This window comes from Hyaloscypha bicolor (assembly GCF_002865645.1).
Source record: "Hyaloscypha bicolor E unplaced genomic scaffold K444scaffold_24, whole genome shotgun sequence".
Taxonomy (NCBI): Eukaryota; Fungi; Ascomycota; class Leotiomycetes; order Helotiales; family Hyaloscyphaceae; genus Hyaloscypha; species Hyaloscypha bicolor.
This window is the reverse complement of record NW_020194526.1, coordinates 144,437-170,871: the sequence shown is the minus strand read 5'-3', so window position 1 is coordinate 170,871 and position 26,435 is coordinate 144,437. Positions and strand designations below refer to the sequence as shown.

Genomic DNA, 26,435 nt, shown 5'->3' with positions numbered 1-26,435 from the left:
TATTTCGCACTACGCTGTGTAGAGAACCACCGAACCAGACCCAGAGATTTATCGGTGCTATCTTCTGTGCCGCTCACTTTGGGTTGGGTTGGGGGGAGCTAACCGAGCCCCTGAATTAGGCGAATTGGCGGGATCTCCACAAAAATCAAGGGGTGGATCATTTTTACTGCGATTTTGCTTCGGAAATATGGGATCACAAACATAGATACGATTGTGATTGCAACTAAGGTCAACATTATTGTTCGCACGTTGCAGAAAGCCCCAAAAATGGAAGGCTATCAATCCCTGGCGAAGGAAACCTCCGTCCATGGCTTTCCTCAATTCCCATAACAAAGCTGACCATAGGTCACGCGTTGCCCAAGTGGTCTGGGACTCGGCGGTGGTGTCGCTCATTTTCTTGGCTAAATCCTGCGAAATTTGTTCATCTGGAATTTACCCTATCGATAGAGATCGAAGGCGTTTTGAGACATAAACTCGCGACTCTATTCGTCGGCTCGGCTCCAGTAAGGTCCAGAGCTGCAAAACAAGGCTGAACGTGAGCCGATGGCTTGCTTTAGTGCCTCCCAAAAACAAAACAGGTATAACTACCCCAACCTATCCTGATGGAAGATTTTCTGGAATTTCTGTCTTGCGACCTCTGTTGTCAAGGCTATCTACCTGTCGCTGCCAATGGCGAAAGCCGCATCTTGCTACTTTCCAGATGGAACATTTGCCGAATTTGACTCGCCATGTTTTCCGGACCAAGCATCAAGCATCTGTTGTGGGCAAGGGCACACCTGCATGTCAAATAATCTTTGTCGCTGGCCTGACTCGCAGATGCCATATCCATTGGCCTATATCCGGGGAAGCTGCACCGATTCAAGCTGTAAGTCGGTTTCCTCGCTCTTGCACTATCGATACGTCAGTTGACAATCTACCAGGGAACAGTGCAGATTGCGGGAATGTTTGCAAAACCGGTATCCCAACTCTAGCGTTCAAACTTGAAGTCTCCTATCACTAACTCGGCGGTAGTATTTCCATCACAGTGGGACCCTATAGTTGCCTGCCCTGATGCCCAGTTCTGCTGCGAGCTCGACTCATACAGCCCTTCTTCATGCTGCAACCTAACAAACACCACTGCACACCCTCTCTATGCCCTCGCCGCTGCGTCAACAGTGACGGTTATTGGTCGTTCCTCGCCTACAAGATCTCCTTCCATATCAGTCTCGCTCACGACCGTAATATCGACTCCTGAACCTACGAACCCTAACAATAATAATGGCAATGGCGGTGGAAGTGGCAAAACAGGAACGAAAATCGGGATTGGAGCGGGTGTGGGAGGAGGTGCTCTCTTGATTCTAGCTGGTATCGCTTTGCTGTTTTTCTTTCGAAGACGGAGAGGAGCAGGCGAAGGACATCCAGAGCTGGATCGCGCAGAGGTTCATGAGCCGGATATGAGGACCGGAAAGGCGGAACTGTCTGGTCTGGCTGAGCACAGCAACACGCCAGAGGAGGCTGGCTACAAAAAGGGAGGAGATACGATTGTTTACTCTGAAATGGGAGCTGGGCAGAGGCTGTCAGAGATGCCTTGAGCAGTGGGTGGCTGGCCTCGTGGTTTATAATACTTAATTGCATTCGAAATATCTCTTTCGTCTTCTTCAAGACCACCTTCAGGGAGTGTGAAGAACATCCACCTTACGATAGTTTGGTGTTAGCCTTCCAGAAGTTTCAGTCCAAGCGCGTGATGTATGGGAAAGGACTCGCCACATCTTCCAAGCTTTCTTTCGATGAGGTGGATACCCTATTTAGACAATACATGAAATCTAGGGATCGGTTGGAGAGATAAAATGAAAAGAGGTTCCTTCCGATTGTGTACATGTTCATTGTTCTCGACTGGACTATCCGAACTGAACATACGTGTGGGCTACTGCCATTGTAAAAACGTGCAAATCAATTGATTTCCGGATACGGACAAGAACAAGATTACTCAAGAACAAACCATGTCGCACATACAGTCCCGAATACGCCATATGTTGCCACAAAATAGATATTTCGCAACAATCAAGTCCACGATTTGCTCGGATTTCGTAGGATGTGGGGTAGCGAGACTTCCAGGGAAGCCCAGGTCAGGTGCTGACTTGCTACAGGAGGCCGATGTTAGTTTGCCCCTCAGTATATTCTTATACTTAAACACAACCTCCTCTCGACTCTTCACTATTTCTTTGCAGCAAGCTTTCGTTGGTTGGAACGACGCTATTCATCATCTAAAATTATTGTTTGTTGCTGGAAAGTCAAATTCTTTCCGAAGAATTGGCAGGTGCCGCGAAACACGGGCGAATAGGAATAGCAACGAAACACAGCCCAGATATTGCCCAGCACCAATCATCCCAGGAGGGGAAACGCCCAGCCATCTCCTTGTCTACCCCGAGTCCCACTATTGGGCTTTATCTCCCATTAAAAACCCAACAACATCTCTCTCCGATAATCCCCGCCTTCATCAACACGCCAGCCATGCTAGTCAGCCTTCTCGAGGGCAGAGCCTCCGCTCTTCAATGGGATCTCAGCGTCACTATGGTAGTAGTCTTCCTATCATCATTCGTTTTAACGCAAGCAATTACGTCGATACAATCATACGTCGCTCGATCTCAGACAGGCGAGGCCAAATCCCCACCAATCATGCCATTCGCCATACCCGGCGTTGGGGACCCGCTGTCCTTTGACACCGAGCAATTCTATACCAAGATGATATAAGTAGCCCCCTTCTAACAGCAATGTGTTCTAACAAAGAGCAGAAATTCATTCGGTCCCAATTCAGCAGCCACCTTTCAGATTCTAAGCCAGTAGATATCCTTCACCACGGGGCTGATAACGACCTCGCCTTTTCAAATCCCCGCGGGAAGTGACAATCCTGGACCAAGCGCGAATAGCAATGAGCAACGCCTCTGGAAGCGCAGAAGCTCGAGAGAACCCAATAGGAGAAACAACATAGGTGTCCTGGCCCAACTAACACCAGGCAGAAGTGATATCGGAACACACAACCGGCTCTTCCAGATCATGCAGATGACGTCAAACGACAACCTGGCTATATCAGCCTTAGCTGTGTTGGCGACAAGATTCATGTCGAACCTCGAGGCAGAACTCAACCTGTGAATGGAGAATTTTCCTCTGTTGAGGATTTTTGGGCTGAGAGGTTCATCGTATATCCCAACAACTCTTTGACGGACGGTGGAACCGAGTGCTTACCCAGCAGCGAAAAAGAAGAAGAATGGCGAGGAAAGAGCGACGAACCGTACTATACGACGAAACCGGTAGAGGGATCGTATTTCCCGTATGGAGGCGGGCCGAAGATTTGTAAGGGAAGTTATATGCTAAGCAGGAAGCGTTGAGGAGCATGGCGGTATTTTTGATGATGTTTGATGTGGAGTTTGTTAATGGTAGGGAAGAGGGAGTGCCGAAGCCGAATATGCACTACTCCCCCTTTGGAGTTGTGCCCCCATTAAGACCAGTCCCTGCGAGGATGAGTGGGGGTGGGAGGGTGATTGAGGGTATGATGGAACTTTGGACCATGGGGCTTGTAGGATTTATATTTAGCATACGGTCATGTAGACCAAGAAAGGAATTCAGAAGACAAGAGCGGTACGTACTATCATCGAACATTTAGAATAGGGTATCAATAAATTACATCTTCGGCATTGTCTACCCAGCCAGCTCCACGGGTTTGTAACTGCTGGTATCGATTTCATACCTCTGCGTCATGGGTTTGGCCTCCGCCTCAACGAGGGTCCCATTCTTACCTGGCCCGAAAGCGCCTCTATATTCCCCACTAGGACCTCCATTTTCTCCATATCCATTCACAGGAAGTTCACTCGCAGGAGCCGCCTGATACTTCCTCCGCCTGAAAAACCAAAAGGCGCCCAACGCCGAAAGCACAACCACAAGCCCAGCAATGCCCGCGCCAATCCCCGCTTTTGCGCCACTTGACAATCCACTCGAGGGCGGGTTTGTGTTTGAAGCAGTCGGCCCCGAACCCGTCGCTCCTGTATCTGTACTCTGTGTAGTCCCGCTCGAAGAGGAAGAGGTTGTGGACGCGGCGAAGTTGTAGCCTTCGACAGGCACGGCAATCATGAGGGCTGGCGAGGTAAAGGTTGTTATGGCAGAGGTGAAGGAGTTCGTTACGGGCGACGCGTAGATGAGAGTTTGGCCGGAGGTGAAGGCGGATGTGCAGACGCCATCGATTCCGCCGTTGGCATTGAGGCTGCGCGCGAAGTTGTAATTACTATTCAAGTTTCCAGGTCAGCGAGTCACTCGCAATTAAAGGATGGAAGACGTACGTTGGACAGCATATTACAGATGTACTTGATCCAGACACAATGCTCGTGCTGTATGTTGTATATGCCGCAGGACACACAATTGGTCCAATACTATAGCTGGTAATGGTTTCCGAGACCGTAGACCCGCCTCCCCACCAGCTTGTCGCTTGCGGAGGAAGACAAGTCACGGAGTTGGCGACCGATTGTGCGTAGGCGGGATCGTAGATATATGGCCAGAAATCATCCGTGGCTTGGATACCGTATCGCGCCCACGCTTCGGAGTTGCACGCCGCTTGTGAGGACCAGGCTGTGGTTACTGGAAGCCATGATGTCCAGACACCACTATTGAGCTCGGCGGGATGTGTGGTCGTCATTTTTGACATGTGTTGATTAGATGAACAACTGCATTGAGAAAAGAAAAGAGAGACGTGCACAAAACCAAAAGGTAAGAAAGATGAAATCGCTGCTGAAACCGACAGATGGAGTTCAAGGTAGCGCCTTATTGAAAGGCTGCCCCCCTGAGGCCCGCTTATCGTCCGAGCCCCTGGAAATGGCCCCCATGGGGGCAAGTGCTTACGCTTCGCCCCTGGGCGCGAGGAGCAACTGTCCTTGTTATTTGCTCGCTTGTCTTAAGGATCGTCATTGGTTGTCACCATCAGGTCTAGAATAGAAGCTTTTGTCAGCTGGCTGCAACGATCTCAGTGGTGGTCGTACCTGCGTATTGAAGAACCAATTGATTGTGCGTTCTGTTCCCCCCAGTTTGTCAATACGAGCGATTGATCAATCGGGGTCCCCATTGATTAATCGCGGGCCCGATTGCTTAATTCCCTAACCTTACTTAAGCGAATTCCGGGTTATAAATACGAAGTCGAATACGAGCAAATTTTTGAAATATTAAAATATTTTGAAAATTATAGATTATTAGAATCCTATTAATAGGATCCATTGAAAATAGTTTAGTTAATTATATTAATCATGTTACAATAAAACGTTGTTATTATATTGTAATAATAATATATAGATTGATAAGGAGAAAGGAGGTGTGGCACGGGTGGCCAAAGCTTAAATACAGTGAGTGTGGTCATGTGAGCCTGCACGTAACCACTGGCACGCAGTTGCCATGTAACAAATCAGGTGATCTTAACTGAAACCTTTTATTATAACTCTAAATATAGAATTAAATAAATATTTTTATTTTTAATAGAATTTAATCTAAGAAGGACTTTTTTAAGTCTCTTACAAGTATTAATCTCTTTATTTGATTAAATTTTGGCTTTTATTCGTTATTAGAAAAATAGTACATAACGATTTCGAGGCCATTTCTAAGCTACCTCATGTTGCCCCACCAGCCGCATGTGGCGAACTCTTGGTCCGTGCTACAAAATTAATAAAGGCGAGAAGAGGACACCGATTTCGCTTCTAGATAAGGAAATTTCGGCGAAGCACAAGTGATTTTCTTATAGGATAAATCCACTTTTCAGTCTGTGAGTCAAATATCAAAATCGCAGCTTACTCTTAACTTGCTCGTAGAATATTATATTTGTTAAGCTAAACCTAATAAGAGTATCTAGATTCTATTTTTATTACTTAAATAATGATTCCGGTTCTTTAGATTTCTTAGGAGAAGGCGTAGTTAGAGGAAAATATAAAATATTTGCGTCTCGCTGAAATTTGCTTACGAGCCTGTTGACATAACTCCGTGTTTTTAGCGATGTTTTCAGACGTCACAAAACCAAAGTCGCCCATTTCACTTCACAATTTCTTTACAAATACAGATTAAAACCTCATATAATTCAAGCGGACACAGTGAGAAAGGATAAGTTGAGCTTAGAAGGCCTTTAAACTTAATTCTGAATATGAAACGAAAGCATCCAAAATAGTTATGGGGCTCGTTTCTTAGCGAAATGCCCTAAAAACACGGACTTATGTCCGCAGGCTCGTTGCAGGCATACCTCGCCTATTTTAAGGGAAATAGGGGGGAATGTGTAAAACGACACCCCCCGGGTGTCGATTGGGGTGTCGATTACTAGGATTAGGTAGCCACTAACCCAACGTAGAGGCGCTCGGACAGGAACACCAAAACTCTGGCTTTTTCTTTAATTTAATTTAATTTAATTTAATAAGGAATTAATATAATTTAATGATTATTTTATTTACATATAGCACGAATTAAGAGCTATTCAAATATAAGCTTTTTATAAAATTTGGATTAGTAATAGCTCTTCAAATTAAAGAAGTTAAAAGTTTTATATTTTATAGACTAAAAGTAAGCTTAAGAAAGCCTAAAAATTTAGCGAATAAGTCCCTAAAACCAGATACATGAGCCCTATAACCCCCTAATTTGTAGGGCCTTATAGGGCTTAAAAAACTAGAACTTAATTAATTAGTATATAAACTTCCTTAAATTAAAATTCTATTTTAAGGAATCTTTCTATTACAAGCTAGAAAGCGCGTGATTATAATACAAGGATTATAATATATTAACTTATACTTATATTAAAAAATCTAACTTAAGATTTTTAGGGAGCTTAGATAGCCAATTACAAGTCATCAACACCCCCGCCCCAATCGACACCCCAATCGACACCCGGGGGTGTCGTTTTACACATTCCCGAAATAGGCGAAAACGGTAGAACACCTCGCGATTACCCCCAATCGTTAAATACGAAGGAAGGTCGACCATTGACCAGAACAGTTTCCTGAGGACGTATTCTTGCCTTTCTCTCTCTACAAAATACGACAATGTCCCTCCAGGCGTGTGCGCTGGCGATTATTTTGAAATAATTAGGAACGAGTGTGCCCAGTGTCGTCAATCATCGAGCTTCTGGGTAGAAAATTTCAAATCAAACCTTCAGCGCCTATTCCTGCCGTTGCGGATAGCTCTCCTGTTAGGACAACGAATAGTTCGATTTGCTCCGCCCACCTATAAATCGTGATTCCACTGACTGCTTTGTAGAGTCATCTTTCGATTCTCGACTCTTCGAACGGGGACGGGAAACGCAACCAACGACGAGGACATGGACGTGACCGCTTCGGCGGGGCTGGAAGAAAAATAGATGGAAATGTTTCTTCAAGATGACTATATAATGGATTTGAATACTTCCATGCCCTTGAATCCGATGACTCTTCTCGAAGAGGGTGAAGCCGATGATCACGCTCTTCGAGGTGATCGTCCTTCCAACCTGCAACGCATGGGGTTTATTCTGGGCCAACCTTTCTATACTGAAGCGATTCGACTCGACATTGCTGATATGAGATAGAACCGAGCTCTGAGAGTTCGAAGGAAAAGTTGTTCGAGGATAGATAGATAGGAATCTATTCTAGCGAAGATAGTCACAATGCTTGTGGAGGTGGACCCTGCTTACCACCTTTCGATACAAAGGACCCCAGCGCTTTCATTGGTAGAGGAGCGTGGTCATTCGATTAATTAATCTTCTGCGGATAGCCCTCTGAGGTTTCGACAACCTGCATGGGATCAATGATCATCCAGGTAGGAAGCGCAGATAGGGAGGTATTTTGGGTCTCGCCGGTGGTGTTTCAGGGCAAGTTAGTGCTTACTGTGATTGTTCAGCGACCGCTCAGCGCCCGTGCTGTTGCGACCATTCCCCTGAATAGTAGCGCCTGTGGCGTCATCGGCCGACAGGCTCATGGTTCTTTCCCCAGGGCTGAAGGTTGAGACGCGAAGGGACTGTCCTGGCTGAAGTCTGGCCAGGGTTGGAAGGAGAATAATAATCCTTACGCAGGTGCAGGCTCTAATGTTTGTTACACCGCCTTTGCGGGTTGCGCTGAAATGCCCTGTAACAATGCGCTGTAGCCGACTTTTGCTTAGCAGAACTCAAGGCGGTGTAACAAACATTAGGGCCTGCACCTGCGTATTTTGTGTTTTGCGGTTGCAATGTTTCTGCCTATACTCTCTCCCCCCCCCCTAATTAAATGTAACAGTGGGTCCAAGTGCAGGGGTTTTTTGGTATGGCAACTGGACCGTGCCAGGCTGGTTTTGGGGGGACCCACTATTACATTTATTTAGGGGGGGGAGTACTACAACCTCTATTGATCTTCCTGCATCCTCTCTCTCCTTGACTTCAATGTTCTGATTCTGGCAATCATGTTCCATTCTTCAACTCAAAGGAAGCCTCGCCCGATGAGTTTCATTCCTGACGATGGCACGGCGTGGCAGAGAACAATCGACAGCCGTATCGTGCAGCCTTCACCAAGCCCAAGAGGCGCTCCCACGGCCGGTGAAACCGAGCTGTCCTCGATTCCTTTCGCACCCAACCGCTGGCCGAGAGGGGTGCATGGCAATGACTACACTTCACTGAAACATTCCACAGATATCTCGCCACCGGATAGTAAAGACACCAAAGATGCTCCCTTGGTCTCAGTCGAATTCAGGGGGTTCCGTTCTTGCTCAGACATCTTTCCACCCGACAATGTCGTGATACCCTATGGCGAGGCGCCAAAAGTGGCAATCAAACGAGGACTGCGAGGAAACTGGAAGAAACTGGTACCGCACATAATTGCAGTATTCGTCACTCTGGCAGTGTGCCAGCTCAGCTTCAGAAATGTGTACTGGATGGATCTTCGACCGCCAGACGAGCCGGTTGCATTTGGCCTCACACAAGGCGGAGCACTGAACTTCCTCCAACTGGCTGCGAAACTCCATGAACTGCTGATACTGGCGTCAGTATCAGCACTTGTACTTCACGCGATCCAAGCGCAACTAACTGGACGATCAGGCCTACCTCTTGGAATGATAGCCAATGCTTTCGAACTTAGCTCTGCTCAGTTCCTGCGTCGGAAATCATTTTGGTCATTCTTGTGGTCAGTGGGCCCTTCTACTGGCAAGGGACTCCCTTATATGCATTTCTGGCTGCTTTCACTGTTCTCAACAATACTTGTTACACTTGCGGGTCCGTCTTCAGCGATTGCCGTCATACCGACTCTAAACTACTTCGACCTTCCTCGTCCATTCGTCACCCCATTAGTGCCATACTACGTCTGGAACGTCAGCACTGAGCTCTGGCCAAAAACACTCAGTGCTGCCAGTCTCAATGCCCCGAACAGTGGAATACCTTGCAATGACCCGAATTCGGATCCAGAGCAAGAAATTTGCCCGGTTGGAGGCTTCAGAGATACGTACGGCTGGGCTGGTGGGTTGTTATTTACAGATACTGACACGGGTGCGAATATCACTTTTCCTGATGCGACGGGGGCCACGAGGAGAGTTCTATCTGCTCAGAGCTGCAATAGCACTTTCGATGGACGAGCATCTGCGGTGTCTCTCAATTCGTTCATAAGTGGTGCCTTGACGTCTTATGTGCGTCCTCTCCAAACACTCTTCATTCTCTAGTGTGTTTGTTCGACATTATTCCAACGCCTTTGCTTAAGTTTCACAATACTGACAACCCACAGTGGATATTCGCTCAGCAAAACTTCCACGGCATTGCCTTGGAAGCTGCTCAACCGCATATCAACATCGACTCCGAAACGCCGATCTTTGCACCCCGAGTTGAATCAATGTGCAATTCATACTCGAATTATAACTTCGACCCCGAGAATCCAGAAAATCAAACTAACATGGTGTTCCCATCATTTGGGGGAGCAAGTCCCATCCAGGTCCCAGACTGGGCATACAAATACAGCCGTCCACAAAACGCATCAAATTTCACCTTTGTTGAGATACCCGGCACTGGCCCGGAATCGCCGTCTCTTGGTGCCGTTCTGGCACTTCCTCTGATCGAAAACATCAACGGTGCTTGGGTCCAAACCACCGAGAATCTTGCATGCAGCATATATTCATCATGGATCCCAGTCGATGCTTTTTACGAACCAACCGTCAATGACCAGGTCTCTTATGGTATCCGCGGCAGTATGTCTGACACATGCCTTGACACTCCTGTCGATGCGTCCTCTGGAAGGCAATCGATCAACACCACAATTGACATCGAGTACGCGAATGCAATCAACCAACCAATTGCCTTTATTACGGGGAACCTCCCAGCCCTCCTAGGGATTTACCAACGCTTCATTTACAACGACAGCAACTACATCCCAAACGGCGTGATCTTCAAAGCGCCAATACCAGGTGTGGCCGGAGTGGTCGTAACAGATGACGTTGCTCGAAGACAACGAGCAAAACTCGTCAGTACCGTCCTCGCCGGAGTCGTGACGGACGGATTGGCTCGCAATGTAGGAGATGGCTCCTATCCATTCAGCGCGCCTTTCTTCCTGCTCCCAAATAAAACAGCAGACGGAACCCTTCAAGGCCGGTTTGTGTTCACAAGTGCAACTGGTGGTGAAGATGAGCCACTTAACACGACAAACATCGCAGATACAGAGAAGTGGCTACGACTGAACCCCACGTTTCAGCGATATGGGTACGGCTACCACTGGGGGGGAAGCCGAACTACACAATTCGGGATCTCTGTACTCCTCGTGCATCTGGTTGTGGCTATTGCCCACATGGCGTACGTTTTGAGGGAAATCATGTGGAAGGATCGAGGACTTCCTGGAGCGTGGGAAACGATTCCGGAGTTCTTTGCGCTGGCGGTGAACTCGGGTCCAAGTGAGAAGTTGCACAATACTTGCGCGGGTATCAGTGAGAGCAGGACGTGGAATGAACCAGTTGCGGTGAGGGAAGCAAGTGAAGGGCATTTGGAGATGGTGTTGGGGAGGAATCAGATGCTGCAGATGCCGATGGCGAGAGCTGGGATGATATACGGCGCCTTGCCAGAGACCTGATCTCAATAAAAGAAGAGACAGAACTTCAAGAAACGTTCCAAGCACAGAAAGAACAACTGGATCGTCGACCAACTTGTTCAAGGTCGGCGGATAGCTGTCTCCCGTTCCCCAAAACAGTGAAAGTCTAGAAAGACCGCCAGACCAGCCCTGATGTGAAACAAGAACTGTGGACTCTTGTTCATAGACAGTTCGTTTCGCCATAGGACCCCAAGTGTCGACTACAGAGATACTTTCAGATTCAGAATGAAAAATCATGTGTAATGTAGTACCGCTTTGAGGGGTAGATAGTGGTAGCCCCTTGCCCAGGGGCTGTGCACGCCTCGCTAAACTCTGTAACAAGCTATTTTCAGCCCCTGCACCTGATAGGCAGGTTGGCGCCCTGAGTTCATCCACACAGCCTACTCCGTTCACCTGTCAGTCGCTGATCCAGGGACGTGCCCGTAAAGTCTTTCATGCATTTGTCCAGTTCATCTGATTATGATTCATGCACTGATTAGTAAGTGCTAAGAAAACAGTGTTTGCTGATTGAAAGGGGCAGGACAGTGGGGCAGCCGCATACCTCTTCGGAAGAGTTCATCTCAGAGGACTGAGACGTGTGGGATTTAGATCCTGTATCTCCACTGCGGGGCACGGCTTTCGTTGGCGGATATGCATGCCTTCATCATGCTCAGGCAAGAATGACAGGGGAAACGAGTGAAGGAGGCTCTGAGCGGGGGCTTATGAACAAAAGGATTGTTTTATGCTGAGATGAATACCAAGCCATGTGTGTGGGAAAGGAAGTACATTCATGCAGTGCTGGATGATTCTCTATGAGGGGTTGTGTTTATGAAGGGAAGTAACTCCTCCTGTTGTTCCGTTTTCAAGTCACAGTGCTTCACGGTCTCCACCCACCACAGTCTCTACTCTCCCATCGAGTACTCAGGTCATTCATTCTGCTTGAGCACCTCGTCGTCGGTCTCTACATTATATCGTTCATTACATCCATTTCAGTCTTCAATTTCCGTCATTCAGGCCTATACATCTAATAATGAAGCTCTCCCTCGCCCTCATTAGCTCCTTTCTCCTCTGCGCCACATCTCTCGTAGCACCCCGCACATCACGGAATTCACGACGGCAAGTTCCCCAGAATCTCAGGGCAATCGCAAATACAACTACATCCGCAAACACAAACACAAACGCAACGCAAAATAGTCGAAATCTCCAATCTCTGCCCAAGAAAATCTCAACTAAACAATCCAAATCAAAAGGAGCCACCACATCTCACACAGACTACAGTTCTAACTGGGGTGGCGCCGTCATCAAAGCCCCTCCTACAGGCCAAACATTCAATGCCGTCTCCGGTGCTATCAAAGTCCCTACACCATCAATTCCGCCAAACGGGATGGGCACGGGCGAATCGTTTGCCGCAGCTGTGTGGGTTGGGATTGACGGCGATACGTACAGCAACGCGATTTTGCAGACTGGAATTGATATGAATGTTGCGGCTGATGGATCAGTTTCGTTCGATGCGTGGTATGAGTGGTTTCCAGATTATTCATACACTTTTGACATCGCTATCAATGCCGGTGATGAAGTCAGCATGACTGTAATTGCCTCGAGCAGCACCGAAGGCACTGCAATAATCGAGAACATCACGACAGGAGACCAAGCGTACATTGATCTGAGCTCAACGTATGCGCTTGGAGGCCAGAATGCGGAGTGGATTGTGGAGGATTTCGAGGTCAATAATCAGTTGGTGTCATTCGCGGATTTCGGCACAGTTGCGTTTACGAATTGTGTGGCGACGACGGAGCAGCAAAGGGTTGGTGTCGAAGGGGCGACGATAATTGAGATTGGGGATTCTGGGGGACAGTTGACGGGGGTCAATATCGTGAATAATGAGGAGGTGGTAGTGTTTTGGAAATCACACTAGACAGAGAGAAATAGAAAGCAACATTCAAAACATTCAGTCAAAGCCCCACACATCGCTTGAGACATGACTCACAAGTTGCCGGTAGCGGACTGGTATACAGTTAGGTTCTGGGGAAGTATGATTGTGCTATTTGAGACTCTGCTCCGGAAGATTCTTAGCTTTCAAATCTCTCATACTCGAGGATAAAAGCACGAAGAACTTAACGACTAAAAGGATACAAAATGAAACTTCAACTTGTCCTTTTTAAAGTCACGATACTCATGGCAGTCAAAGCCTACACAAAAGCTCTTCGCCAATTTTCTTCCTTCCCTCTCTTCAACCACCAGCTTTCCAACAGTCGCCCAGAGCATGTCTTCTTGGCAAGACTTCATCTCTTTGGGCGGCTTCCAGCGAATGTCACAGACAACAACAAGATGGCAAGCCCAACCTCGGTAACTACTGGTCAGGATCTAGCTCGAGATCTACAAGGTATTGCCATTGCAATCGCCATGTTGCTCTCTTTCGCCATTCTCACTATTGTTGTGGGCGAGGCCGCGAGGGTTTGGCGTGGCGGAATAAATGAGCAGCACGAGGCCCCGGTGAGGATGGAGTCGTCTTTGAGGTTTGAAAGGGGACTGGTTTGGATGTACAATATTCGATAGAAAGGGTGGAAATTCTGAGAAATAGACAGTCTGTAGCATTGGTGCTCCTGGCAATCTTTTGCCTCCTCAAGATTGCATTTCAGAACATTTGTCAACGCAGTGGGCCATCTGAAATATTTCCCCTCTTAATCATAGCACTAATACCACGTATCATTCACACACTGGCAGTACAGACATGTCTTTGTTCAGATGAGGTTGTTCTATTTAAGGTAATACAAGTCTTTGATTTTTAGCATCATTTTTTTTTACTGTAGACTGAGCGTATCAAGAATTCCATTGAGAACTCTGCCAAGGTACTCGACGAGTTTAGAACCCAATTCGATCGAAAGCTGAATCAGACCCTCAATCAAAAGCAACAAGAATCTCGATCAAGAACTTTGAAAAAGTCACAAATCGCAATTCGAGTCGGCCACATTCAGCAAGAATATTCGCCTCAAGCTCATCAAAGACCGCACGCCGGCCCAAATCGAATACCTCATTCAGAACATTAATCGAGTCGAAACTTCGCCTAGAACGATCTCCACAGCCAAGAATCCATACCAGCAGAGATCGAGATGAAGCTTCATCTCCTCTTAATTATCCTCGTGGCTAGAGCGTTCAATCTGTGCAGCCAAGTTCTCGCCAGCCCGGTCGAACTTTCAACCTCTCCGACTGGCATTGTTGTTAGCTCCTCCACTCCTTCGTCCAAAATCGAGCTCTGGCGTGGAAACGGTACATATGGCAGCAATAACAAGAACGATCAACATGTTGTCCACGAAGCTGCTCCTCAGAATCCGCCAAATGATCACACCAAACTTAAGGTGGTCGGTTTGGTCATTATCTTCATTGGCGTCCTTGTTTTTGTGTTTGTGTGCTACTGCGGTTGGAAGCACAAGAAACTACTTATGATGCTTTTGTAAGGGTGGGAACTGCCGCAAGTTGAATCGAGTGTGGTGTAATGATAAGAAGATTATGTTGTCTCTGGGAAACTGTTGAATGGGGACTTTAGAAAGTTCTGGGATTATTTTAGACGAGGAACTGGGGGTGTTGTTGGATAACGAAAAGTTTCATTCTGTGGGAGTGAAGAATGCACAGTCAGAGCATGAATCTAAGCATTGAACTCATACCAAATTTGATGTAACTACTATAACGTAATTCGAGAGAATTGTGATTGTCTTCTGTGTAGTTTGGATGAAGTTGACATTATTTTTTATAAAAAAACGAAGAGGCCTCTTTCTTGCAACAACATTCTTCCATTGTACACACTCGCACACAGAAGAACAAATCTGTCAAGACGCTACAGCAAGAATCTCAACCACCAAGGCTCATTAAGACTTGCTCACTCTCTCTACGCTAATATTCAATCAACAACCTCAATCAGCAACTTCAAGACCTCGCGGAGCGCTCACCAAGAAGAGTCAACTTTCAAGATGAAGCTCCAGTTCTTCATTCTAATGGCCATCCTTTCAACACTCTCCCTCCAAAGCCCGGTACTGGGACAACCGACTACATCTCTCTCCATTTCAGCCAGCTTCTCGCCAGCACGCCTGCCTCAATTTCGCCGACGGTCAAGCTCCTGGGTCAAGACTCTAATAACGGCAGTGACAATGGAGATCTCACCAAGGCTGAGGAGACTACGAAGAGTTTGCTAAAAGGCCTCGCAATCATTGGGGTCATGGTAGCCACGCTATGTGGTTTCCTTGGAGTTCTAATCTACTGCTATTGCACATCAAAGGAGCGCAAGGCAAGGTTGGAAGTGGAAGCTGCCGCTGGCGATGGACAGGGATATGATGATAATGGAAAGGGGTACAATGTTGACAGGCAGGTCTACGAAGGTGATGGACAGAACTATGAAGGTGATGCAAAGGGTTATAAAGGTGATGGAAGGGCATACAATGGTGGTGGAAAGGGCTATAAGGGGAGACGCCTCGATTGTCGGATTCTTGTCTTCTTTTCTAGGAACATTGTGGCAGGGGGTAGTCAAGTGGTTGGAGTGCGTGGAATTCGGTTGTTTGGCATCGATTCACTCTGCGGGTGTTGGGAATTTAGGCAAGGGAAAATTTAGGTACAGAACTCGTTGATCTCCATAAATATCCCCTCAATTTGTGACCATGTTCCCATTTTCTGCAACCCATCACGGCACTACATTCAGTCCCGAGAGTCCCGCAGCGAAAATCCATCACAAAAGCCAAGATGTATCTAGCACGTAATTCCACCGATTCCGACTTTGACAAAGCTTTGTCAGGAATAATTAACAGAGATGCCATGTTCCTTATTGTTGGCTTGGCACTTCTAACCTTCTCCATTCTGATTGAGTGTATGTGTACCTCCCAGCATCGGGCTTGGTTTTTAAGGAGAATCGGGGTTCGGTCGATGCGATTTCGCCTTCTGAGCCCTGAGTTATTTAGCTTAGTGACTACTATGTGCATATGTACATCCCCAATGGTGCTAATCTTGCTGACGAGATTAATTTCCGCAAAGACGCCAGGTCTCTCTCCGTCAGCCGAAGATTCGTCCCTCCCAGCCACTTTAAACCCGATCGCAAGGTCCTTACAAACGAGCCATCCCCAAACACGGTAGAAACAAGGTAGACTACACGAACTCGAACAAAAGCCAAGGACAAGCAAGACAGCTCTGTACAGACACTCAGCATGAAACTTCCTACTGCAAATCTCTAACTCTTTGTCTTCATCGGTATCACCCTCATAATCTTCGGTCTTTACTCTTCAACCACTGGGTTCTACCCGCCTCGTCTCTCTCAACTCCTGGTACATAATCCGTCTTTATCGATGCCCAGCTAGCAACTTTGACAACCTCCTCAAACAGTCTTCTGCTCTGCGACCACTTGAGAAGCGATGTGAACCTGCCATGGTAGCTCTCATCGTCATCGTCGTCCTTCTAATTTTGGCAATCACTGGGGTAGCCTATTATAAGTTTCTCTAGATGCAGCACCATGGCAATAATTTAGAGTGTCGGATTCCTCATGATTACCTCTGAATAGCTTGGTCGGACTACGGGACGAAGTAGATGGGAATCATTGCATGATCTTGGAACTCGACATCGCGGGAATGAGTCAAGATCGTCGAGTACTTAAGCAATAAAATATTGAGCTTTCAAGTCTTCTCCATCTCCATCTACATCTCGCATTTGCATTGTCTACAAATCAAGTCATTAACCCAGGCAAGATCATTGCATTTGCATCTTCATCCTGCAGCCTCTGCACTCAACTTCACTGGCTAAGCCTTGAATTATCAAAAGCCTTTCTTTGTCGCCAAGTGTTTCGGAACTGGAGCTACTCGAGTGCAAATCAAGATGATGCTCCAATTTCAGTTCTCGAACAGAAAACTCTTCCTCGGCTTGATCCTTCTCCTCTGGGGACTGCACACAGACACTACCACTGCTTGTCCACACTCTCCACTTACACAAATCGGCGGGGACAGAACATCGTTCGTTGTCAGAGCAGCAAATCCCGATAATCCCACCCAGCTGCCAGCCGTGTCAAGAGCGCTGACCAAGAGAGATGGATTCAGCTTCGGTAAAATGGTGATCATCGTCATCATACTCGCATTCACGACCGCTTTCCTCATCTTCCTTTACATACGGAAGCGCAAAGCTCAACAGGGAAAAGATATGGGTGATGGGGATTCTAAGTTCGGGATGAGGGGAATGTGTAGGGTTATGTGAGGGCATGCCTGATTGAGGAACTGGCCGTGAAATGATGGCGTTGTTGGTTCTCGTGGGTGGTTCGGTCGGCTGGGCCTTGGTGGTATTGCTTGTACAGGCTTGAATCTATAAAGAAAACTTGTTGGATTTGGAAGGAGTTACAAACAGGAGTTGCATTTCATTCATTCACTCATATGGATGCTATTGGTCAGAACTACGAGTACTTAAGCAACCAAAGATCGTTGAAATTTCTACTTCCTTCCCCCCTTTCTACACATCGAGATTCCCATGCATGGATTGCATCATTCAATCAAGACAAACCCATATTATCAAAAGAACTAGACAGAGCGCTAGTTCTGGGAGTTCTAAAGCTTATTTCTCTACTAATATTAGGACCTTAATAGGCTAGGGGCACGGCGTTCGGTACCTTCGGCGCCTTACAGGAGCGTATATATACGTATGCCTTAAATACAGGAAGCGTATATATATTCTTGAGGATATACTTCCTAAGCGAATATAAATAAGGGACAGAGGAATATATGTCTTGCCCACCTTTTATACGTATACCGGGGGCTAAAGGATAGCCGAAAAAGAAAGCCTTACTTTACGATAAAATTATAAAAATTAGCTTGCGAAGTACAGGAGAAGGGGGCTAGAAGGGAATCCAATTCTCAATTGCATAAGCACCCGTTCTAGGGTTTACCCAGAGAGGGTGCTTATATATTCTAATCAGAGTTGGCCTCCTGTTATTTCCCCTTTGGGCGTACACCCATGTTTTAGGAATGCTATGCGAGCAAAACAGGGATATTGCAGGGATTGGCAGGGGCATACTGTTTTTGTATCTATATTGACTTTGTCACTAAATTGAGCTATCTTACAAAAAAAAAAGACATTTGGAGACAACCATCAATTTCAAGCTGCCGCTGGCACCGCACTGCGGTCTCTGTTTGAACATTTTACCTAATAGCTCACGATCTACTAACATACTTCCTGTTGCGCAGTCCGTGCTACTTGCTCGGTTGCAAGGCCCTGCCACGGAGACATCACTTACTACGAGGCGGTCTTGGGAGCTTGCTGCTTTCGGTATGACCAGCAATGGAACATTCAAAAAGGTGGTTGCTCTTCCACATGTCTTGATGGGACCTCTCTCGAACAGCAACCCAAACTGCGGCAAGACGACCACTATCAAGTGTTCAGCAAATGGCAAGTCAATGACAGCGACTATTGTCGATAAGTGTATGAGGTACGAGAATTAGGCGATTGACCTCTGCATTGCGGCTTTCCTTGCTTTGATGATCTCGCTGTCGGTTGTATCATGGGTACGTGGTGGTTCAATTATATGTTGCAATGGTTCTCGGACTCTCAATAGGCGGTAACTTTTGGTTTGTCAGTGGTATCGCGTAAAATGTAATATTGGTGAGGTCTTGTTCAATAGTGGACAAATACCCCTGGCAGCTGCGAGAGAGGACTTTTGACCATGTTGGGGTTTATGGCAGCAAACGTATGCTTAAGAGAGCTCTATCGAGAAATTTATATTATATGCAAGGACTTTTTAATACAGTTGAGCTGCAGTGTACCAAAAGACACGGTCCAGTGAATCTCGTGAGCATAGGTGCCCGTAAGTGGTCAAGTTGAGAGATCGCTCTAAGCGCTTTAACTGCCATAATCTCCGCATTTTATTCCTCCCGTCGGAAAGCTTTGATTAGAAATCCATAAAGGTGCTTCCGCTGATGACGCTCCCTTCAAAGGCGAACGAGATATGGTGCCTCTGACATAGCAACGGTGAACGGGAAGTTTCCTCAGCTCATTCACTTTCGAAGATGTTAGCATACAGGAACAAACTTGGTGGGTGTAGGACACCTCTTCCCTCTCCGCGATCAATTCACAGTTCTTGAATCTTGATATGATTCGGTCTCGTGGTGCTGGTTGAAGAGTCATCGACGGTAGAGGCAATGAGGTTGCATGTGTGACGATTACTCAGATTCATACTACGTCTTCGCGAATTTTAACTCTTCCTATCAGGTCCAGGGTTTATTTAAGAAATAAACTACCACTCTCTTTGCTTTCCTCCTGTTTATCTCCACAACAAAAGAAGTATCTGAGGCAACATTACAATCAGAATGAGACTCTCCGGCCAAGTTCCAAGGAACTTGATTCTGTTATTAATCACCTTAACCTCTTTCTATGCAATATATCCGACTTCTGTCACTGCTCATCCAACATCCTCACTTCCTCGGATCTGGACTGGAACAGCGACCTTACCATCAACGTAGACCTTCGCAGAAAGCACCTATAGCCCGCGCACGCTCTCCAAAAGAGGACTAAGCAGTGCTGCAATTATCTATATTGCAACGTCTGCTTGCATCGTTGGGATAGTCGTATGGCTCGGAGTATGTATTTGCCGTGGCGACACTTGCGTCTAGGCCTGCAAATGAGAGAACCAGTGAATGGCTTGTTGTTTCCTTGGAGCTAAGTTTGGGCCATAAACGCCTTTTGGTTATTCATAGAAACCAGCATAACGCTGGGGTCCCAAATTCGTTGGATTCACGGGCGTTCAGAAGCCCCTTGACTAGTGCCGACCATCTCAGTGCAGTACCCAATTTATTAAGGGTAGAAACACCTTTTCGATCCCCCCACTCAACTTTGAAAATTACCCTTACTTTGCACAAGCGCTCTTTAGAAAGGATGGCCTCCTAGTCGATGGTATTATCGAGCTTGTCCTTGGAGGGGGGGCTGCTGTGGTGTTGATTATAATTTATGCGACCAAGCTGAAGCATCGACATTAGCAACTCGATATTAAAGTCTGTGGACAATACCTTCAACCCAAAGACGCACTCCGAGCTTTAGGATCACCCTCGACGGACAGGACTTATGGTGGTCACACAAAATGACGGGATTGATCTTTAAAAGTTGGATGATGCATTTTCAGGCTTGCTAGACGCGAGCATGAGCCTTACACTACTTAGAGAAAAATGAAACACGTTGATGCCCAAAATCTGTATTCCGTCCACTGATAGAGCAGATTTCAAGTGAGCTAAGGGATCAATCTCGAAGGCTGGTGGGTCTGGTCATGTGAAAAGAACTAAGGGCTCCCCCGCTCTAATACCTCCAGCTCCCCTTGCCCTTTCCACTACCTCTCATTGCCGCGGTTGTGTTCCCACCAGGACCAAAGATCCGCAAATCCCGAAACGTACGTTTCTTTTCCTGTAGTGCGGTCGAGATTCGATCATCGGGTTTACTATCCGGGCCGCTCGCCAAAGGTTTAGAAGCACCCCAGTAGCATTCCTGATGCAGATATTAATTTTCCCACTGCGTTGCTCCTGCCCAGACCAAAACAAGGGTTGAGTCAGGGTAGTGATTCGCGGAACATCCACATGCAAAAAGGTCCCGGCGGGAGTAACGCAGCGTAGGAATTAATGATTACTTTAGAATCGTTGCAGGTTTACAGATCCTTGCCGGGGGTGTTCCCCGCATTACGGAACAAGCAAGCCCGTGGAGTGAAAGCGGCTATTAAATCAAAGCACATCCTGGTGTGATCCGACAATTTCGCTTATTTACCGAAGTCACAAAAAAAATTTCAAAAAATCAACCTTTCCCCAAACATGAAACTTATTTACTAAGAGACTTGTATCATATATAATATGTATTGATTACAACTCTTACCTTCATTTCAAGTATAAATGCGGTTAGTATTGACGCGACTGCAAGTGTTTTGGGCGATTTCGGTAAATAAGCGAAACAGCTTGTTTACCCCTGGATGTGACATCACTAGGAGAATCTGCCAAGCTACGAAGAGATGGGCGACCCGGAAAGATCACACACCACACTCCCATACTGCACTGCTGTTGTTTAGTCATCTCTTGCATGCGCGGGTTACGGGATCCTTTCCGAGGCGATTCATCAGGGGCCCCGAATTTTCCGAGTCACTTCCGGGCAAGCGAGGCAGGAGGAGCTCTATTTTGTTTTAACCGTGCACCACCACTCGTGGAACATCTCAAACCAGAAGGGCCAAACCTCTTAACAATGTCGTATAATTTAAGACTTGGGTCGGGGGTCTTTCCCGGTACTGCTTTGAAGGCAAAAAATAAATTTGACGGGTGGGGGTGCCTGCTATAAGACAGGTTCTATTGAATATCAGTGAAACGTTAGTTAAGTAGAATTTGAAAGCAATGCCTCGGGGTATATAAACCCGGCGACCCCCCCTTCCATCAGCTTCCTCCTTCAAATTCTTAGCCTCTTCCCTTCTACCTGTCCTTGTAAGGAGAAAGTATTACGATGAGACTTCCCAAAGGCATCATGTTGCTAGCGACAGCGGCGGTTGTTGTGGCGGAGACGTGCACTCTTCCCTCAACGTACCGCTGGACAGCAACCCCCAACAGCGCGCTGGCTACCCCGAAGAATGGGTTGGTTGCGCTCAAGGACTTCACGCATGTTCCCTACAAAGGCCAGCATCTCGTATATGCGTCGGACCACAACTCGGCGAGCTATGGCTCGATGAACTTCGGTCTCTTCACAAACTGGTCAGACATGGCTTCAGCGAGCCAGAGCTCGATGAGTTCAGCCGCCGTTGCTCCTACACTCTTCCTCTTTGCCCCCAAGAACATCTGGGTGCTTGCCTATCAATGGGGCTCGACTGCCTTCTCCTACCGGACGTCCAGCGATCCCACCAACGCGAATGGCTGGTCGTCACCGCAGGCGCTCTACTCCGGAACCATCTCATCCAGCACTGGTTGCATCGACCAGACTGTCATTGGCGACAGCACAACCATGTACCTGTTCTTCGCCGGTGACAACGGCAAGATCTACGGGGCCAGCATGCCAATTGGCAACTTCCCTGGCAACTTCGGCTCAGCAGCCACGGTGGTCCTGAGCGATTCAACGAACGCCCTCTTCGAAGCCGTTCAGGTCTACACCGTCGAGGGCCAGAACCAATACCTCATGATCGTCGAGGCGATTGGCAGCGGCGGGCGGTACTTTCGCTCCTTCACGGCCACCAGTCTGGGCGGTACGTGGACGCAGCAGTCCAAAAGTGAGAGCGTGCCTTTCGCCGGCAAGGCCAACAGCGGCGCTACCTGGACCAACGACATCAGTCATGGCGATCTGATTCGCAGCAACCCCGACCAAACAATGACCATTGATCCGTGCAACCTGCAGTTCCTCTTCCAGGGACTAGCCCCTGGTGGCAGCTCCAGCTACGACCTACAGCCTTACCGACCTGGGCTGCTGACACTGCAGCGATAGTTGTGAAGGGGGGGGGGGGGGGGGGGGGGGGGGGGGGGGGGGGGGGGGGGGTACTCCAGGGTTGTAGGATAGTGAAATGCAAAATATATTCAGAAATATATTGTCCTCGACTCGAAAGTAGATGGAAGGAAAAATTGCGGGAAGCGAAGTGCAGAAGCAGGCTCGGCAATGATACCTGAGGTATTAATACCGGTATCAGTACCCCCTGGTATCAATACCCCCTGGTATCACTTAGTATTGGTAGGATCGATCCGTATTGATCCAGTATTGATCCTAAGCGAGAAATTTGTTAAGTACCTCATCACGTGGTGGCCCCCAATCGACCCCCCAATCGACACCCCATGGGGTGTCGTTTTACACATTCCCGCACAAGGCCGCGCGAGGCGAAAAATTCGCCTTTTGCCTTTTCTTAAATAACTTTACTATTACTTATTTAAAAGTAGAGACATTAGGCTTCAGTTAATCGCAATATGTCAAACTTTAAATTCTAAGAGCTCTTATAATTTAGATAATATTTAGTATTGTGGCCAAAGGGTCGTGGAATCGCGATTTTGCGCTAGCCGGGTTTTCGTGTTCCCGCTAAAAAAGGAGTTTTACGAAGGCGCAGGCCCTAATGTTTGTGACACCGCCTTGGATTCTGCCAAGCAAAATTGGGTTACAGCGTATGCTACGGGGCACTTCAGAAGCCAGTTTCGCACACTGCTGTACTTTGGATTGGCTGCTTACGCTTTACCAGCCTGAAGATGCTTTGCCTCACACAACTTAACACTTGTCCCATAATGGACTCTCCTGATGAGTTGTGGACCTTGGGGGATTGCAGAGAGAATATGCAGGAGTTTGTGGACAGTCATAAGGATAGCTACGTAGGAGGCAAGGCACCGGAGGTGCAAGTTCGGTATTGGGATAAGGAAGAATGGCGCTCTCTGTATAGCACTCCTGAAACGAAGGTGGCGAGGAGGAATTAATGCTGGAGGCTACCGGGGGAGGGGGGGTAGCATGGTACGTGGCGAAGGTATCGGCGAATTCAGTATAGAGTCAAAGCAGCCACATGGAGAAAGAAAGGGGAGAGATTGTACTGAACTTTCAGGCACTTGATCAGCAGATATTCCTCAGCAATCCAAGCAATAACATTGACGTCAACTAATACATCTCCCACGCGTCTCATATGTTTTCCTATAAAATCCTCCCTGTCACATCAAATGCCTCTTCAACCACCAGTGCCTCTAAAGATCTCCGGAGCCTAAAGTTACGCTCTTCAAACTTTCTCAACACCAAGCTCGTTCACTCCGACAAGGGACAGCAGATGTTCAGCTCCCATCTCACCGTTCTTAATCTCTCCATCCTCTATTTCCCTTCCATCCTTCCTCATTTGCATTTGGTGTTAAGAAATGCAGTCGCTGACCCCTTTTAACCCAATAGTTCCCGCACAAAACTCTTCTCAGGAGCTGTGAGAAAGGCACGTGACCAGCCCTCGGGCGCTGCCAATCAGGTGACAAATGCTCACCGTAGTATGAAAATATACTCGGCGCTTGTACTCCGAACCTTAGTACAAACTTGAACAGCTTGATTTTTAAATTTCCCCCGACACTTACATGTCGCTAGTCCAGCTACTCACTTTACTTTACATTACTGGCAAACCAAAATGGAGTATAGGAGTCAGCAATTCGGGCGCATCTCTCCCCCTCCTCTTCGGCGCACAGCACAATCACCCACAACAAGTAAGGCTCTCTTGTGATAATGTCGATTTATCCTATCCCTAACTTCTGCAGCACTATACGAGTACTGTCCTTTGGCAGGTCAGCAGATTCGGCTCCTAAATTTGCTTCCTGGTCCCTTTGGTACATCTATCTATGTTCAGCTTGGAGCTACCATTCTGGCACATGATTCTATACCGGACTTCGAGGCTTTATCCTACACATGGGGCTCTCCAGACCATCCTGTCAACATTTTTTTCAGTGTCCCATCCAGGTCACTGCAGTTCTTGCCTATTACACGGAACTTAGAATGTGCCTTGCAGCATCTTCGGTACATCGATAGACCTCGGGTCTTATGGATCGATGCAATTTGTGTGAACCAACAGGATATTCAAGAACGAAGCAAGCAGGTTCCAAGGATGACCGATATCTACAGCCTTACGAAGAATGTGCTGGTTTGGGTTGGGCCTGAGGCAGACAACAGCACTTTGGCACTCGACGTATTAAGGGATTTGAGCACCAAGGTTGAGGTTGATTTCAAGGGCCATATGTTGATGCCTCCCAAAGGTGCTACTTCTAGTCGGCGGAATCCAGAATCCCACTGGTGGCACACAAAGCAGCCCCTCCCATACACAAAAGTGGAACTCATGCCTCTATGCCATCTGTTTGGTAGGCCTTGGTTTGAGCGACTTTGGATACAGCAAGAGATCAGATTAGCGCAAAGCGCAGTTCTCCTATGTGGCTTTCATAAGCTGTCATGGCCGGCCTTTAGAAAAGCCGTAGAGACACTATGGCTCAAAACCGTCGACGATAAGGAAATCGGCCTACTCACCTACGGCCCAATCTTCAAAGAACGCCGGCGGCATGTTCGTGCCCTTTGCACCGGTGGGTTATTTCCATCTTTTGAAGATCTCTTGACGCAGACCAGGCGATGCAAATGCACGGATCCGCGAGATCGTATATACGCTCTGCTTGGCCTTCTTGATCAGAAGTACGATATCGTCCCCGACTACGAAAAGCCAATTGCAGAAGTGTATCAAGACATGTTTACATCTTATATGAAGAAGCAGCACACGTACGGCAATCTCAAGCTATTAGCGTATTGTGAGATGCACGATCCAGCCTCAAACGGCCCATCATGGGTGCCAGATTGGTCACGCGAGAACAAATGCGAGCCCCTTATGACTTCTGACGGACTTGGGGCCACTGGTTTCTCGAACTCTGATGTGAGCGTAATTGACAACGGCATCCTGAGAGTCATGGGGATTGAGGTGGCCAAAATCTCCGGGGTCTTTCCCACCCAGCTTTCGGCAGCATCCACGGTCGACGACTTCGTAATCGCTCTCAAGGCCATCCTCCCGCAGCGTATGACGCTTCTTGAAACTTTCGAGCAACGCCTTGAGATCTTCTACCGAACATTGTGCTGCGATTCATTTTCTGACATCCTGGAAGATCAAGACTCGGCAATCCTACCGAATCGGCGAGAGGCCAAACGTGGATTGCGAGACATTCTTAGATCAGATTGGGGCACCAAGATATCACTATCTAAAGGGACTTTCAAATACCTGGATTACGCGCTAGGCTATTGCAGGTACCGGTCAATATTCTCTACCACGGATGGTGTTATTGGACTTGGTCCTCCATTGGCAACTAGCGCAGATGTGATAGCGCTGCTCCCTGGCTGTTTCTCACCTATGGTTTTGCGTCCTTTACAGATGTGGCATAGGGGAAACCCAATTACCCGGTATCGTGTAGTGGGCGAATGCTATCTGCAGAATCTCATGGAAGGCAAGGCCGTTCTAGGCGAGTTTCCTCATGGATACGAGCATGTCACGACATTCGTGGAGGAGGAAAATAGCTTCTTTGACGCGTACCGTTATCACCCCTCTGGGAAAATACATCTTGAAGACCCAAGGTTTAAAAGGTTTCGAAGTGAGCCTGGGGAGGATGGTATACGGAAAGTCTTTGTGAAGGAGGATTTGGCTAGTGGGGAGATTGCAAGAAGTAGAGTCGGGATAAAAATGAAAGTCTCCGGCCTCGATAATGCGGAGGAAGTACTCGTAGTGGGCGTTGACATTCGGCCATATGAATTAATTTAAACTAGACGCTCGCTTCATCAATACCAAAAGGTCTCGGAAGACCTCACCTCTTGGCAGGGCGCTTTTCAGGCTTTTGACGCGAGATAGGGATGTCGACTTTCTGTATGCAAAGCGACTGGTATTGAACTATTGCAACTCCACTTCACGTGTCTCGCCATCACGACCATCGTAACCAC

General features: G+C 47.5%; 10 protein-coding genes across 10 annotated transcripts; 9 read left to right on the top strand and 1 right to left on the bottom strand.

Moving 5' to 3' along the window:
• The first annotated feature begins 646 nt into the window (after positions 1 to 646).
• On the top strand, positions 647 to 1,651 carry K444DRAFT_660434 (uncharacterized protein). Its single transcript, XM_024886459.1, has 3 exons — positions 647 to 865; positions 921 to 956; positions 1,012 to 1,651. Exons 1-3 carry the CDS (start codon positions 670 to 672, stop codon positions 1,569 to 1,571), a joined length of 792 nt encoding a protein of 263 aa, XP_024741375.1. The 5' UTR covers positions 647 to 669; the 3' UTR covers positions 1,572 to 1,651.
• A 1,583-nt stretch (positions 1,652 to 3,234) lies between these two features.
• On the top strand, positions 3,235 to 3,679 carry K444DRAFT_303560 (uncharacterized protein). The gene has a single exon (XM_024871746.1). It carries the CDS (start codon positions 3,371 to 3,373, stop codon positions 3,638 to 3,640), a length of 270 nt encoding a protein of 89 aa, XP_024741374.1. The 5' UTR covers positions 3,235 to 3,370; the 3' UTR covers positions 3,641 to 3,679.
• On the bottom strand, positions 3,666 to 4,754 carry K444DRAFT_303534 (uncharacterized protein). Its single transcript, XM_024871745.1, has 2 exons — positions 4,311 to 4,754; positions 3,666 to 4,255 (listed from the first exon to the last, which is right to left on the bottom strand). The coding sequence occupies exons 1-2, from the start codon at positions 4,670 to 4,672 to the stop codon at positions 3,676 to 3,678; spliced, it is 942 nt and encodes a 313-aa protein (XP_024741373.1). The 5' UTR covers positions 4,673 to 4,754; the 3' UTR covers positions 3,666 to 3,675.
• Positions 4,755 to 8,274: 3,520 nt separating this feature from the next.
• On the top strand, positions 8,275 to 11,229 carry K444DRAFT_660432 (uncharacterized protein). The gene is made up of 2 exons (XM_024886458.1): positions 8,275 to 9,606; positions 9,702 to 11,229. Exons 1-2 carry the CDS (start codon positions 8,395 to 8,397, stop codon positions 11,028 to 11,030), a joined length of 2,541 nt encoding a protein of 846 aa, XP_024741372.1. The 5' UTR covers positions 8,275 to 8,394; the 3' UTR covers positions 11,031 to 11,229.
• A 1,225-nt stretch (positions 11,230 to 12,454) lies between these two features.
• K444DRAFT_609022 (concanavalin A-like lectin/glucanase) lies at positions 12,455 to 12,965 on the top strand. The gene has a single exon (XM_024879497.1). The coding sequence runs from the start codon at positions 12,502 to 12,504 to the stop codon at positions 12,940 to 12,942; it is 441 nt and encodes a 146-aa protein (XP_024741371.1). The 5' UTR covers positions 12,455 to 12,501; the 3' UTR covers positions 12,943 to 12,965.
• A 1,172-nt stretch (positions 12,966 to 14,137) lies between these two features.
• Positions 14,138 to 15,627, top strand: K444DRAFT_625919 (uncharacterized protein; the record flags this gene model as incomplete). The annotated part of the gene is made up of 2 exons (XM_024882585.1): positions 14,138 to 14,431; positions 14,944 to 15,627. The coding sequence occupies 2 exons, from the start codon at positions 14,138 to 14,140 to the stop codon at positions 15,625 to 15,627; spliced, it is 978 nt and encodes a 325-aa protein (XP_024741370.1).
• A 1,247-nt stretch (positions 15,628 to 16,874) lies between these two features.
• Positions 16,875 to 17,246, top strand: K444DRAFT_625918 (uncharacterized protein; the record flags this gene model as incomplete). The annotated part of the gene is made up of 1 exon (XM_024882584.1): positions 16,875 to 17,246. The coding sequence occupies one exon, from the start codon at positions 16,875 to 16,877 to the stop codon at positions 17,244 to 17,246; it is 372 nt and encodes a 123-aa protein (XP_024741369.1).
• A 1,049-nt stretch (positions 17,247 to 18,295) lies between these two features.
• On the top strand, positions 18,296 to 18,481 carry K444DRAFT_520906 (uncharacterized protein; the record flags this gene model as incomplete). Its single annotated transcript, XM_024874082.1, has 1 exon — positions 18,296 to 18,481. A coding segment is annotated over one exon (186 nt), but the record flags the coding sequence as incomplete, so codon positions are not given.
• Positions 18,482 to 21,521: 3,040 nt separating this feature from the next.
• K444DRAFT_650775 (glycoside hydrolase family 62 protein) lies at positions 21,522 to 22,466 on the top strand (the record flags this gene model as incomplete). The annotated part of the gene is made up of 1 exon (XM_024885658.1): positions 21,522 to 22,466. The coding sequence occupies one exon, from the start codon at positions 21,522 to 21,524 to the stop codon at positions 22,464 to 22,466; it is 945 nt and encodes a 314-aa protein (XP_024741367.1).
• Positions 22,467 to 24,031: 1,565 nt separating this feature from the next.
• On the top strand, positions 24,032 to 26,342 carry K444DRAFT_555012 (uncharacterized protein). The gene is made up of 3 exons (XM_024876682.1): positions 24,032 to 24,184; positions 24,236 to 24,690; positions 24,781 to 26,342. The coding sequence occupies exons 1-3, from the start codon at positions 24,109 to 24,111 to the stop codon at positions 26,257 to 26,259; spliced, it is 2,010 nt and encodes a 669-aa protein (XP_024741366.1). The 5' UTR covers positions 24,032 to 24,108; the 3' UTR covers positions 26,260 to 26,342.
• The last annotated feature ends 93 nt before the right edge of the window (positions 26,343 to 26,435 follow it).